Source organism: Chiroxiphia lanceolata, chromosome 5 (assembly GCF_009829145.1).
Source record: "Chiroxiphia lanceolata isolate bChiLan1 chromosome 5, bChiLan1.pri, whole genome shotgun sequence".
In the NCBI taxonomy this organism is placed as follows: domain Eukaryota; kingdom Metazoa; phylum Chordata; class Aves; order Passeriformes; family Pipridae; genus Chiroxiphia; species Chiroxiphia lanceolata.
This window is the reverse complement of record NC_045641.1, coordinates 52,027,717-52,039,938: the sequence shown is the minus strand read 5'-3', so window position 1 is coordinate 52,039,938 and position 12,222 is coordinate 52,027,717. Positions and strand designations below refer to the sequence as shown.

Below are 12,222 nucleotides of genomic sequence, written 5' to 3'. Positions count from 1 at the left end.
TTGTATTTAGGTTTTTGCTTGTGGAAGGCAAGAGGCTGGGGGGTTGAGTTTCTACAGAGAAACTAAAGGTTGCTTCCAAAATACAAAAGTTTGTGTATGTGTGGAAGTTTTTTTTTGAAGGTATGTTACCTGATACCTGGTGATGAGGAAGATGAGAAATCCCACGCTTCTATCCTAGGTAGCATTAACAATTACACTAAGAAATTTTTGGGTGAAACACATGCAAAATAGTGCTCCTTATTGCGTGTGCTGAATTTCAGCTGAAGAACAGAAATCAGTGTTAGTGCACTTCTTATGGAATCAATGATTGGAGCTGGGGTGTGAGCAGAAGATGAGCTTCACCTCCATGAAAGAGTCTGGTCAGCCAGTCAGAGTCCTGCCTGTGTCCTTTTCCTGAGAGGCAGAGGAAAGCTGTGCACAGGATCCTTATGGTGGTGATGTGACCCATCATACATTTACTGGGGGAAAAAACAGAGACTTGCAGAGAAGATGTCAAAAAAAACCCAGACATGTGAAAATGAAACTTTTAAGTTTATTATTCCATATGTTTAATGCAGAGTTAATGGTGCTAAGACAGCATAGAGACTGAGGAAAGGGAGGTGAGGGAGGAAGGTGCTACTTGCATAAATAAGGGGACAGGGCTGGAAGAGGTTACATGCGTACAAGGAGCAAACATTCTATGTGATCTTTTCAGACACCACAAGGATAAGTCATCTGTAGCTAAGGGAGGCAGGAGAGGCATCTGACAGTCATATCAGCAGAGGGATACAGCAGCGCCCATCACAGTCCACGTTTGGTTAGAGTCTCTTTCTAGACTGGAATATGCACTGGACGGTCCCACAAATGTCTTTGTGATCAATTGGCAGGAGTCATCTTTTCCTGCAGCGAGTTTTGTGCCAGTTCACTCCCTGGCATGACAAACCACCCCAGTCCTGAAGGTGACAAAGGAGAAGCAAGCAGACTGTCCTCAGGTGTTGGACTGAAAAAGGAGATTAGTCTGACTGGGAGAGCTGGTCGCTTTGAGTTTGAAACCCAAAGGGGAAAATAGATTCCTCTGCACCTAAATAGGCTTCTTTTCTTTACACCCATCCAAGACTGGGTCTGTATCTACCTTGCTTAAAGCCACAGGAGTATCTTTCCATCCTCAGTGTAGATGGGAGGGAGGTGTTGACTGATTGGGAGACACGATGAACAAATGAGTGGGGACACAGACCCCATCAGCCTGGGTTTGGAGTGGGGGTTCAAAGAGTACTGGAATCACCTCAGGGTGTTGACAAGTGCATAGTAGCTTTCTTGGTGCCTCTTCATTTCAGGAAGGCACAGTCAAACATGGAAGAGCAAGGACCAAGTTTGCTTAGAGGTTGTTTGGGATTCTGAAGAGATTAGAAAAGACTGAGAGGCCAGAAGTGCCCGACATAAATGAATGATACAGAGTAATTCTAAGAAAAGAGGATTCACCCACAACACCGTAGTGATTCACTGGTCCTTCCCCACCTCTCGTCCACCTCCATTCATGAACACACATGTACACACAGGCTGTAATATGAGTTACACTAAGACTGACAACACTGTTCCCAGGTCCCGTACACTGTTCAGGCAAGGCTTAAAATCCCCATGCTGGAGAAAGTGTAAGATTAAACAGAGACAGGATGGAGAGAGGAGGTGGGGAGAAAAGCTCGGGTGCAGCTGTGGAAATCAGCAGGGAAGCAGGTGTAGGTTGGTCTTCCAAGTGGTTCAAGATTCATGCACGTGTGAACCTTAGGCAGGACTGCTGCACGATGCTGACTGCAAGGAAGCCGTCCATGCCATCCTCCCTACTGCTCCTCTTACACATCCACCAAGGCTGAGCAACCACCCTTCACCTGCAGTAGGTGACAAAGTGTTTGCCATTGTAGCCTGTTGGAAACACTTGCTAACTCCCTGGAGCAATCTGGGGAGGGGAAGGAAAGGACAGTCTTTCTCATTGTACAGTCCAGGGTGCACACAAAACCCACCACAGACCAGTCACTCCATGTCTAGAATCCTCCTCATCTAGAAGGCCAATAAGGTACAGCAAACCAGTCGTGTGGCCTGCATGAAAGTGGTAAAGGGCGAAAGGACGATAAACCTTCCTCAAGGCGGGTGTGCCAATGATAGCTGGGGTCAAGAAAGGCACTTCAGTATACTCAGTGCATTCTGGTGACTGGATGGGCACTGAGTGACCTTGGAGTTCAGAGGCTTTTCTGCCTGTGCTGATTCTTCGGAGCCTTTCCATTGCTGCTTCAGTCACCGTTCCCCATTCCCTATGGTCTGGAGAGAGTCGTGTACACGGGCTGTTCCCAATGTGTGGGGCTATGGGACTGTGGCACAGAGGGTGCAGGGTCAGAGATGGCAGTGTAAAGGGGACGTTGAGAAGGTCCCATATAGGAGAAGGCAGAGTAAAGGCCAGAGGCTTGGGTGGAATGGCTGTAGTAGGGTCCCGAGGGCTGGTGGTCCGGGTAGTCAAACTGTGGCCTGGAGATGGAGGGAAAGGCCGAACCGTAGTGGGGCAGACTCAGGGATGTGTAAGCTATCTGGGAGGTGGAGGGCTGGTCAGTGTAATGACCTCCAGGGGTGGACCCCTCCGTTTTCACCTGGGCCTTGGAATCCACCACTGACGAGGTGGCAGTGGACAAGGAGACTCCATGCTGCTTGGAGATCCAGGCAGAATGTCCACTGGCTGCAGCCAGGGCGCTCCCAAGGCCGTAGCCAGCAGCTGCCGCTGCCGCATAGCCCCCGACATGGCCTGGGTGGCCGGCGTGTCCGTTGGGCGGCAGGTATTGGTCGAATTCATTGACATCAAAGGTCTCCATGTTGGACATCACTTCATGGCTGATCTCCCCAATGTCTACATTGCCAAAGTCAATGTGTGGCTTTCCCCCTTCCCCAAGGGAACGCCCTTCCCGTTTGGAATCGGCTTTGCCTGCCTGCAGCTCGGTCTTAGGAGTGGTAGGCGGTGTGGGGGGCCCGTGGCTCTGACCTGCAATGTGAAGAACATTTTGAGGAGGAAAGAGAGAGAAGAGGTGAGTTACTGCTTTATGCCTGACTCTACACATAACTCTGTTCTTCCCAGTATGCCAACAGCTGTCTGGTTTGAGACTTCAGTGGAGGGAGAAAGAAATAGCCTAAACCAAACCTTTTACGTCATCTTGTGGAAAAAAGGGAGGGTGCAACGAGACCAGAAGAATGCAAGTGCCTACAAAACTCAGGCACGTCCCAGTACTGCTGTCACCAGCAGAGCTTGGGTCAAGCTCTGTGCAAGGTATGAGCCCCCTTGCTTAAGGCTTTCACCATGATGACTTGTCTTTTTTGAGCCTCTGAGTTGACTGTAGCTAAGAGATCAGTAGATTCACAGAAATCTGGGACTCACCTGAGGAGTGTTCTGGATGACCGTCAGACATGGGCGACCCTTCACCAGGATGCCTGTGATCCAGGTGGGCGTTCTTGTAGTGGGCCTGGATGGCAGCAGCCCCACCAGCGTCCCCCTCCACCTGGCCTTCACCCTCACCCTGTGTGGCCTTGCCGTTTTTCCGCCGACGGGGCTGGTACTTGTAATCCGGATGGTCCTTCTTGTGCTGCATCCTCAGCCGCTCTGCCTCTTCGATAAAGGGCCGCTTGTCGCTTTCGTTCAACAGCCTGCAGAGACCAAGGTGGTAAAGAGGAGAAGAGGGGAAGGAGTGGGGCAGATACGTCAGAAAAAAAACACCTATACACAGCATTATGGGACACAGCGTGTAAATCCAAATGCCAGGGTGTTGCCCCATTGAGGGTACTTCCCAGAACAAGAGGAAAAGCTTGGAGTGTTTCAGTGGAGACAGTAATGTTTTCCTCCTACTCATTATTATTCATTAGACCCTGACACTGGTTGGTGCCAGTGTTGGGTCCCCCTTCCCCACCTGTGTGATGCTTCTCACCTCAGTAAGTTCAACACCCTCTCTTATATTGCCAAAGGGCAAAGTGCAGCCTTTCATAGCTGTGTAAAATAAGGTTGGACGAGCTGCTTTCAAAAACCTTGTGCAAATTAAGGGCAGTTGGGATCATCCTTTGGACAAAGGCAGGGTGGCACACCATCACTACCTGTAGTGTTGCCTTCCCCATGACTCTTGCTCTTCCCCAGACTCTGTTTGTTCCAGGTTAACCTCCTACTCTTCCATAGGCTCTACTCCGAGTTTGAGACTCTACTGAGCAAAAATGGCAGCAATTGGTGTTGGCTCCACAGTATCTATGTTGTTGTCTGGAGCTTGCTAGGCCTTTAATCATATTGCAATATCCTAGAAGGGACTCCAAGAAATTTTGGAAGGGGCAGAAACAGTGTATTCTGCTATTGCTGTAGCTCCTGCTCACCTCAGATATGGATAATGCAAAAGGCTGAAGCACAAAGGGCCAACCTTTCTTGAACTCGGCCAAGCAGTTGTGAAAAATTTAGCTGCTATGTTGCTAGCCTTGTAGAAATAGATGAGCTTTGATCTCTGGATGAAAGGCACTGCAGAAATGTAAGCTCCTTCTCTGTATTCCTGCCAGATCATGAGCTGCTCTAGTTTAAGATAGGCTCTCCAAGGAAATGGTGAAGTGCACAGGAAGGATGGCTCAGAGCACTTGAAGATGAGATCAAACTCATAGCTCAAGGCTTCAGCAGCGTTTCAGCCAGAAGCACTTCAATTTCATTTTATGGTTTTCCTCCTCAAATATTCTTGTGACTTAAGGTCATTCTACGTCCAGCCAAAAACCAGTGCTCTCAGAAGTGACCAGTCTTCCCATGACTGGGAATTCTCCACAGCTGTTAAGGAATAGCAGGGCTCACAAATAGCAAAAACAATTTCATTTATGTTATGTCCCCAGCAAAATAACTACATGGGATGGGACTTTGGCAGCACCTTGGCACCCCTGTAGCCCTTGCACTAAAATGTGACCAATTCTTTTAAGCTGTAGGCTCTGAGGAAGATATAGAGGCCTGAACTGGCCCAAAAAGCTGAAGATGAAGAGGAGGCATGGCTTGAGGAAAACACGGGTAAATCTGGTGGGCGATCAAAGAGGGGACCAGCAAGTAATGGGTTGGTTCCTAAGCGTCCTCTTTCCTCCTGCTCCTTGTGCATCCCCTCATCTGGCAGCCAGAAGGTGTGTGGCACGGGCTGGAGCCCATCATGGTGCTGACCTGGGTTCACTCCAGGCGGCCTAAGCAGGTCGCGGCCACACACCACATTCCTCCACTGCCTTAATCCCGGAGATTAAAGCAATTGAGCCACCATGAATCCAACACCAGCTTTCCTGTCTCCCTCCTGCCACCGTATACCACACTCACACGTCCTGGAGGGCTCTAATCCCTCAGCCTGTGCTGCTCCAGACGGCCCTCCAAGGGCCAACCCTTGTAGGCATCGTGGACTGGGAGTGACCTTGCCTTGGCAAAACTTCGATCCTTGCAGAACTCGGGATATGGAGAATAGAGGCAAAACCTGCAAAGCTCAACCTTTGAAATCCATCTTGTGTATGATGTGAACCAGAGCTGCTGGAGGCTATGCAGGAGTCAGATCCCTGCCCTGTGAGCTATGTTCAAGTGCCTCATCTCCTCTCCCCTTGACAGCAGCCCGCGGGCAGTGCCACCAGCAGGACAGAGGTAAGTCCACTCCCTGCATCTTTGCCTTCTGGTCTCTAAGGCTGCCTGCTCCCTCCTCCCTCCTGTCGGGATCAGAACTCAAATCGGCTTTAGCAAAGTGAAACTGGTGCGAGCAGGCAAAGGCCAGGAGATTTGGGGGGATTTGGATTTCACTTGCTTCCTGCCCTCCCCCTCCTGCCCTCATGGTCCCCAGGCCATAATACAAAGGAATCTCGCACGGGCAGAGAGGTTATGGATCACAGAGCAAAGCCCTTCATGGGGCTTATCTGAGCCCGACACTAAATGCTCACCCCCGAGCTGAGGGGAGAGGGGCAAGCATCCAGCGCCTCACTCTGGGAAGAGAAAGAAGGGCTAAAATCTTTCTGCCCACCTCTTGCAGCCTCCCCTTCTGCTGCCTGGCATTGCGCCGCTCTGCGTGCCAGGCACCTTGGCTCAGCCAGAGGCCCGACCCTGTGCTGGGACTCAGCTGGCAATGAGTCAGTGCGGTGATGGGGTTGGGCACTGGGGCTGATGCAAGGCAAGGGCTGGCTGGGAGCAGAAAGCAGCCAGGCAGGCTCTCTCCTACGTGTCCACGGCCCTAGATTTTGTGCACGTGAACCAACTCCCTGGGTGCTGCTACCCTCATGCAAAGATACCCTCGTTGGGGACCCTTACTCCTCCCTATTAAGCCTTCCTCCCCTTCTTCCCTTGTCTCTCTTGTTTTCCACCCTAGAGGTGGTGCTGGCTGGCATTTTGGCTAATAGTCATGCTGACACTTTCAGCAGCCAGCCTCCATTTGAGATCTGCTCCCTGTCCCACACTGGGGAAGGAAAGCATCCTAGGAGAGATTTCCTGACTATGAAGCACAGAAACATTTCCTTCAGTTTTAGTACCTCCCATTTGGTGTCTGCACCCATGATACACCATAAGCAGGTACAGACTTGGGAAGGTGAATGCCTCCTAGCACCACATTTGGGGTCAGGCGCATAGTGTGGCCATCAGGGCATATCCTTTCCAATGAGGACTGGGGCCTATAGGGCACTGAGCTGGAGAATACTCTGGGCTTAAAAAAAAGCCCAGACCATTGCATCCCGTTTTGCAGAGGGGTACATGGGATGGCACTGGGGTTACTGCTCCATCTGCTAGCTGCCTCTCAAGATTTCCCAGCCCCTCTCAGTGATGATTGCTGGGAACATGCTCAGTTTAACAGTGGTCTGCAGGCAGTCTCTGTGCTCAGCTGCATTTGCCTTTCTGCCTTACATGCCCTTTATCTGTATAAGGTCAGAGCAGCCCCCATGGAAATAGTAGTAATCCACATTTTCCAGAGTTACAAGCCATGGCTGTAGGGTTTGAGTGGCCACCATGTAGGGGTGAGCCAGGGCCCTTTGTAGGGCCCTGTCAGAAGTTTTGACCCTTGTCAAAAGTTTGAGACCAAGCCATCCAGAAAAAATTGTGGCTGCTTGCAGTTGTAATGATGTGTAGGAGCTATACATGTGGGACAGGTAGATAATGGCAGTGGGAACAGCGTAGATAATGGCAGCGGGAACCTCAGTGGAAGAAGACCCAACCATACCATGGCTGGAAGGCAAGTCTCCGGGCTACTACCCTTATAGCCTTTGGGCTACCTTCCCTGGAGTTTTGTGGCTTTTCAGTCTCACAGAAAGACACACACATGAGGTCCTACCGAGGCCAGACACTGCCTGTACCCACAACCCAGCTTACTCTGCTCTGGTACAGCTTAGAGAACCTCAGCCTGCACTAAGGACATTCAGAGGGGAGACATTCAGCAAAGCACCCAGGTGGCAAACTCAGCAGCACACAAGAACACCAGGCCTGACCCCACAAACTTCTCCTGGCTGTACAGTGCCCTAAGAAACACTGGGACCTTGACCATTGTCCAGCGGCAGTGTCCTACTGTTCTGAGTTCCATGTGGCCAGCAGCGGGAGCCATGCCCTTGGAGCAGGGAGGCAGTTGGGTGCACGGACATTTGGTGGCTATGTCTCCCTGCTCTCTGAATGCAATACCTGTGGAGTAGCGCTGCTCTGCTATATTTTCAAGGAAAATGCAGTGTCTGGAAGGAGACCATTTCTCTAAAATCTGGCAATATTTGGCAGTAGAGGAATGATACCTTGAAATCATCATTTTTGGAACAAAAAAGCTGGATTCTATACACACAAACACACACACACGCACACACACACACACACACACATTCTCACTCCTTCCAGCACAGCTTCACAGTCCAGAGGCTGGCAGCAGAGCCCCAGGTGAGAGCGAGTGCCATGATAAAGGGAAGGGAAGGCAGAGGGGGTCAAAGTGGGAAATTGCATCAGATTAGACATCTGAAATCAACAGCCTGCCTTTGACTTCCCAAAGAAATCTCTTTTCTGGGGTTACAGTAGGCAATGAGGAGTCACAGTAAATGGGCTAACATAGCAGAGGCACAATCTAATGCCCAAGGGGTTGGACCCTTGCAAGCAAGAAGGTTTGAAGCCAAAATTAAAAGACCTCACCATCAGCTGCTATACAGAGTGTGTTTTGCTTCTGCTTGGAAGAATGTCTCCTGGCTCACCCAAGACTGAGGGCTTCCTCTATGAAATGCCGTCAGGGCGGGAGAGAGAATGAGCCTTGGTTTGCTTTGGTTGGTGCAGGGCAGTGGACTGTGCTGGGTACTTGTGTCAGTAAGTGTTCGTAACAGTTTGGTGGGGTTATAGGCAGAGACTGTCAGTTGGGATGGAAGTGGCACGGCCAGCCACACACATTTGGCTTGGGCACGACAGCTCTCTGCACACTCACAGGCCAGCTGCAATCAGGGCAGCCCATCAGTCTTCTGGAGGAAGCAGCAGAGGGTACGTCAAGGACCCAGGATCCGCACGAAGACAAAATGAAAACGGGCACACAAATGAATGGGGCCAGAAGGACAAGTGTGTGTGTGCTGGCAAGAAGGGAGGGCATTTCTCTGGGTGCAAAGGGAGATTCAGCTCTTTTGCAAAGGGAAATGCAGCTCATTTGAGTCAGCATATTCCAAGAGAGCCTGCTAAATCTGGGACTGTTGTACGTCTCTTCCTTTCTGCTAAGCCTCATACCCCACTTTCTAGCCAGGTCTCTCCTTGCCCGTCTTGCTGAACCTGCATGACCTGCAAAAACTGGGACCATTCTGGGAAGGTTGGATGTGGGGCTCTGACTGCCTGTCTCTCTTCCCCTGATCTTCATCCTCAGCTGCAACTTGGTTTCCCTCTTGCTTTGTGGCACTGCTCAGAACAGAAACCCTGCTGGTGCTGGGACCTGAGTTCAAACAGTCTTGAGGCAGACACCAGTGACTTAGGGCTTAAGTCTTAAGCTCAGCCCATTTCCTGCTATGCACAACTTGGCCCAGCAGGGAGGGTAAGCCAAGAAAACAAGATCTCCAGGCAGTCAGGCAGGGGAGGACCAGAATTGTCCTGGCTGGGAACAACAGGGAAACTTAGTGGGAAACACATGAAAAGGGCTGCCACCTAGGATAGAGGAGAGGTCTGCTGAGGAATCCTTCACTACATTCAACCCACTATTCTTGCTCCAGTCAACGTCTATGCTCCCCAAAGAGAAGGAAAGTTCCCCATAGAGAGGGAAAGTCCCCTCAAGTGAAATGCATTCCATGCTACTAAGTCTCCATCCTTCCACATGACCGCACAGTCCTCCACAGGACACCTCCAGACCTCAGCCCTCACACATCCCACTCCGCCGCTCGCTCTTACCTCCAAAGCTTCCCCAAGGTCTTACTGAGCTCGGCGTTGTGGAGGTGAGGGTACTGGTCAGCCAACTTCCTCCGGGCAGCCTGTGCCCAGACCATGAAGGCATTCATGGGCCGCTTGACGTGGGGTTTGCTCTTGTTACTTCCATTGACCCGGACAGGCATGGGCACCAGGGTCCAGTCATAGCCGCTCAGCACCTGGCTGACTGCCTCACGGATGCACACCGGGAACTTGTCATCATCTGCCTCTGTGTCTTGCTGTTCCTTCTTGACCTTCCCCATCTCCCCGTTCCCAGAACCAGTGAGATGTGGGGAGTTTTCTGATGCCATGGAGGGTCCCGGCGACAGACAGTGGTGGTCTTCAGAGCCCACCGGGCTCATCTCCACCTCTGAAAGGTCTTGGTCATCAGCCATTGTTGCTCTCAAGCCTTGTCTCTTCCTTCTCACTGTCCTTCTTCTCACTGGGGAGGGGAGGAAGGAAGAAAAAAAACAAAGGAAAGAAAGGAAAGAGCGGGGAAAAGAGAAAAGAAGAAGCAACCACCAAAGCTGAAAGCGACTCCAAGGTCTCTGAAGAGCTGACCACGAGTCAGGGGCTGCTCACTAAAAGCGCAAGCAAAGCAATTGCCATGCACACCACAAAACCCGTGATCGATGGGGGTGGGGATGGGTCGGGGCCCCTGATTAATTGGGATGTTGCTCCCTATCTCTGCAATTGTGTGGAATTGACATGTGCAGAAGGGCCTACAGCAAAAGGGATAAGGAAGGTTGGGGACCTGAAAGGAGAGAGACACGGACCATCCTGCCTGGGCACAGCACCCCACAGGGGAGTGGGATATGGGGGACAGCCACAAAACTTGTGTGGGGAAGTGCTCCTTTCTTTCAAAGATGTACAGTGAAATTCCCAGGCGGAGGCATGAGAGGGGAAGTGCTGGTACAGTATTGATAAGTCAGAAGGGACCCATATCCCAGCTGCCAGGGAATCTGAGCGGGTGGCACCACCGTGAAGGGAATCAGCCCAGGCCCTGGGTCCCCACTCGGAGACCCTGATCCCAATTGTAGGAAAGTGCTTCTGTGGGAACACCTCATCCCTCACCCTCCTCTTGCAGCTGATAAACCAAAGGCTTAAAATACATCTACACTTCATCCACACACACACTCCTGTCTATGTGTATATACGCATATACATACTCACATCATGCATATATCTATAAATATACAGATACAAACAAAACCAAATTTAACTTTGAGACAAGCCAAAGCTTTGGGTTGCCTGCCCCACACACTCCGCCTCTCTCCTTCTGTCTGTAGTCACCTCTAAAAGTCCCTGCTGCCATGCAGCAATTTCCCCCTTGGAGAAAGAAACGTCTAAAAATAAAGGCCTTGCTATCCTCCCCATTCAGGAATTAAAAAAAAAAAATAGAGAAGAAGAAAGAAATAAAAAAGAAAAAATAAAGAAGCGATAGAAAAGCATGCCCCTGACTTAACTGAAGAAAAAAGCCAGTCTAGAGCAAGGGCGGCTATCCCTCTAGTTTCAGAGGGCAACACAGACTTTCGTTGGGGAAAATGAAAAAAGTAAGAGAAAGTAGGGGGGGGAAAGTGCGAACAAACGTGTGTGCGTGTGCAAGCGAGCTCAGGTAGGAAAACTTACATTGCTGGCCGATGTGCCGGGCAAATCCTGCAAGGGCTGTGATTTGTATCCCAATAGTCCCCCTGTTCTCCCTCCCAGCCCCAGCGGCGTCGGGGCATGCAGCACAGGGAGGCTCTCAAGCGAGTGCCATTCCTGGAGGGAGGCTTGGTTTTTACTAATACCCCGGCTGGATGTCTCTAGCTGGCTTTGCTGCTTAGCACCGGGGGAGGGAAGGGCGGAAGGTGGAGCCAAGCACTCCTCAGAGCCAGAATACGGTCAGTCAGGGGCAGCAGGGAGGGGACGCAAGCAGCCCCCCACCCCACCTCAGTCACCAGCACATTCCCTGCTTTCGTGGTGCCAGCCTCTTCACTTGAACTGCTGGCACTGGGCTGCTTTTGGTGGCATAACCACCCCAGAGATGGTGCTGGAAGATTCACTCCTGAGAAGCTGGGGTGGTGGGATGCTGGAAGGGATCTAGGTGGTTTGGGGAGGTGGGTGTGCATCCCCAGGACAGGAGTCCCACGCTTTTTCCCTGATAGCATGGTTACTCCTGAGGGATCTAGTGCTCCCCATGTGCTAAATGAGTCCCCAGTCCTTGTCACAGAGTCTCATGAGGACCCTGCTGTGCTGCAACAAGTTGGCCCAGGACCCTTTGGTCAAGGCACTGCTAAAAGGGCATCATTCAGACCTGCATCTGTAGGGTAGGGAAGGGGATGCAGGAGATCAGGCGTGTCCTGAGGGTGGAGGACATCAAGTCCAGGGAAAATACCATGCTGCTGGACAGTGGATACCAATTTGAACCTTCTTAAGACTTTTGCAATCTAGGGATGGGCTCATCACAACATGTTCATCTCTGTGGCATCTTGCCAAGACAAGCAGGCTCTGCTTCCTCCAGCATGCTGAACTGCTTCTGAAGGCAAATGTGGGGTCTTTCACAAAGAAAGGAAGGTCTCCTGATGAGAAGGACTCTCTCACACTCACTCACCCTCATTCTTGCTGCTAGTGCACTGGGACATGAAGAGGATCTTAGCACTCAATGTACTAGAATGTTCTCCATCACATCTTCCATTCTCTAGTCTGCTTTCCTTCCCAGGTGCTTCTGGTAGTTGATTTCATCACTTTTCTTTGTTACCAGGGCTAGTATAGACCAACACCAACCCTTCAACCATGAGAAGTCACCCATGAAAATTCTGTTGATCTTTGCAGGCCCTCCTGAGTTATCGATGAGAGGAACCTAGCTCTGGCCTCAGATCCTT

At 51.0% G+C, this 12,222-nt stretch overlaps 1 protein-coding gene across 1 annotated transcript; it reads right to left on the bottom strand.

Annotated features, from left to right (window-relative positions):
- Nucleotides 1–520: 520 nt before the first annotated feature.
- On the bottom strand, nt 521–11,163 carry SOX10 (SRY-box transcription factor 10). The gene is made up of 4 exons (XM_032687885.1): nt 10,988–11,163; nt 9,344–9,800; nt 3,389–3,654; nt 521–2,998 (listed from the first exon to the last, which is right to left on the bottom strand). Exons 2-4 carry the CDS (start codon nt 9,751–9,753, stop codon nt 2,283–2,285), a joined length of 1,392 nt encoding a protein of 463 aa, XP_032543776.1. The 5' UTR covers nt 9,754–9,800; nt 10,988–11,163; the 3' UTR covers nt 521–2,282.
- Nucleotides 11,164–12,222: the final 1,059 nt, after the last annotated feature.

Bases quoted from the DNA above. Each gene is read 5' to 3' on its own strand.
- SOX10 (XM_032687885.1), bottom strand. From the start codon at position 9,753: ATGGCTGATGACCAAGACCTTTCAGAGGTGGAGATGAGCCCGGTGGGC. The intron at 3,655-9,343 runs GTAAGAGCGAGC...TGGTCTCTGCAG, and splicing joins ACCTTGGGGAAGCTTTGGAG to GCTGTTGAACGAAAGCGACA. The intron at 2,999-3,388 runs GTGAGTCCCAGA...TTCACATTGCAG, and splicing joins TCATCCAGAACACTCCTCAG to GTCAGAGCCACGGGCCCCCC.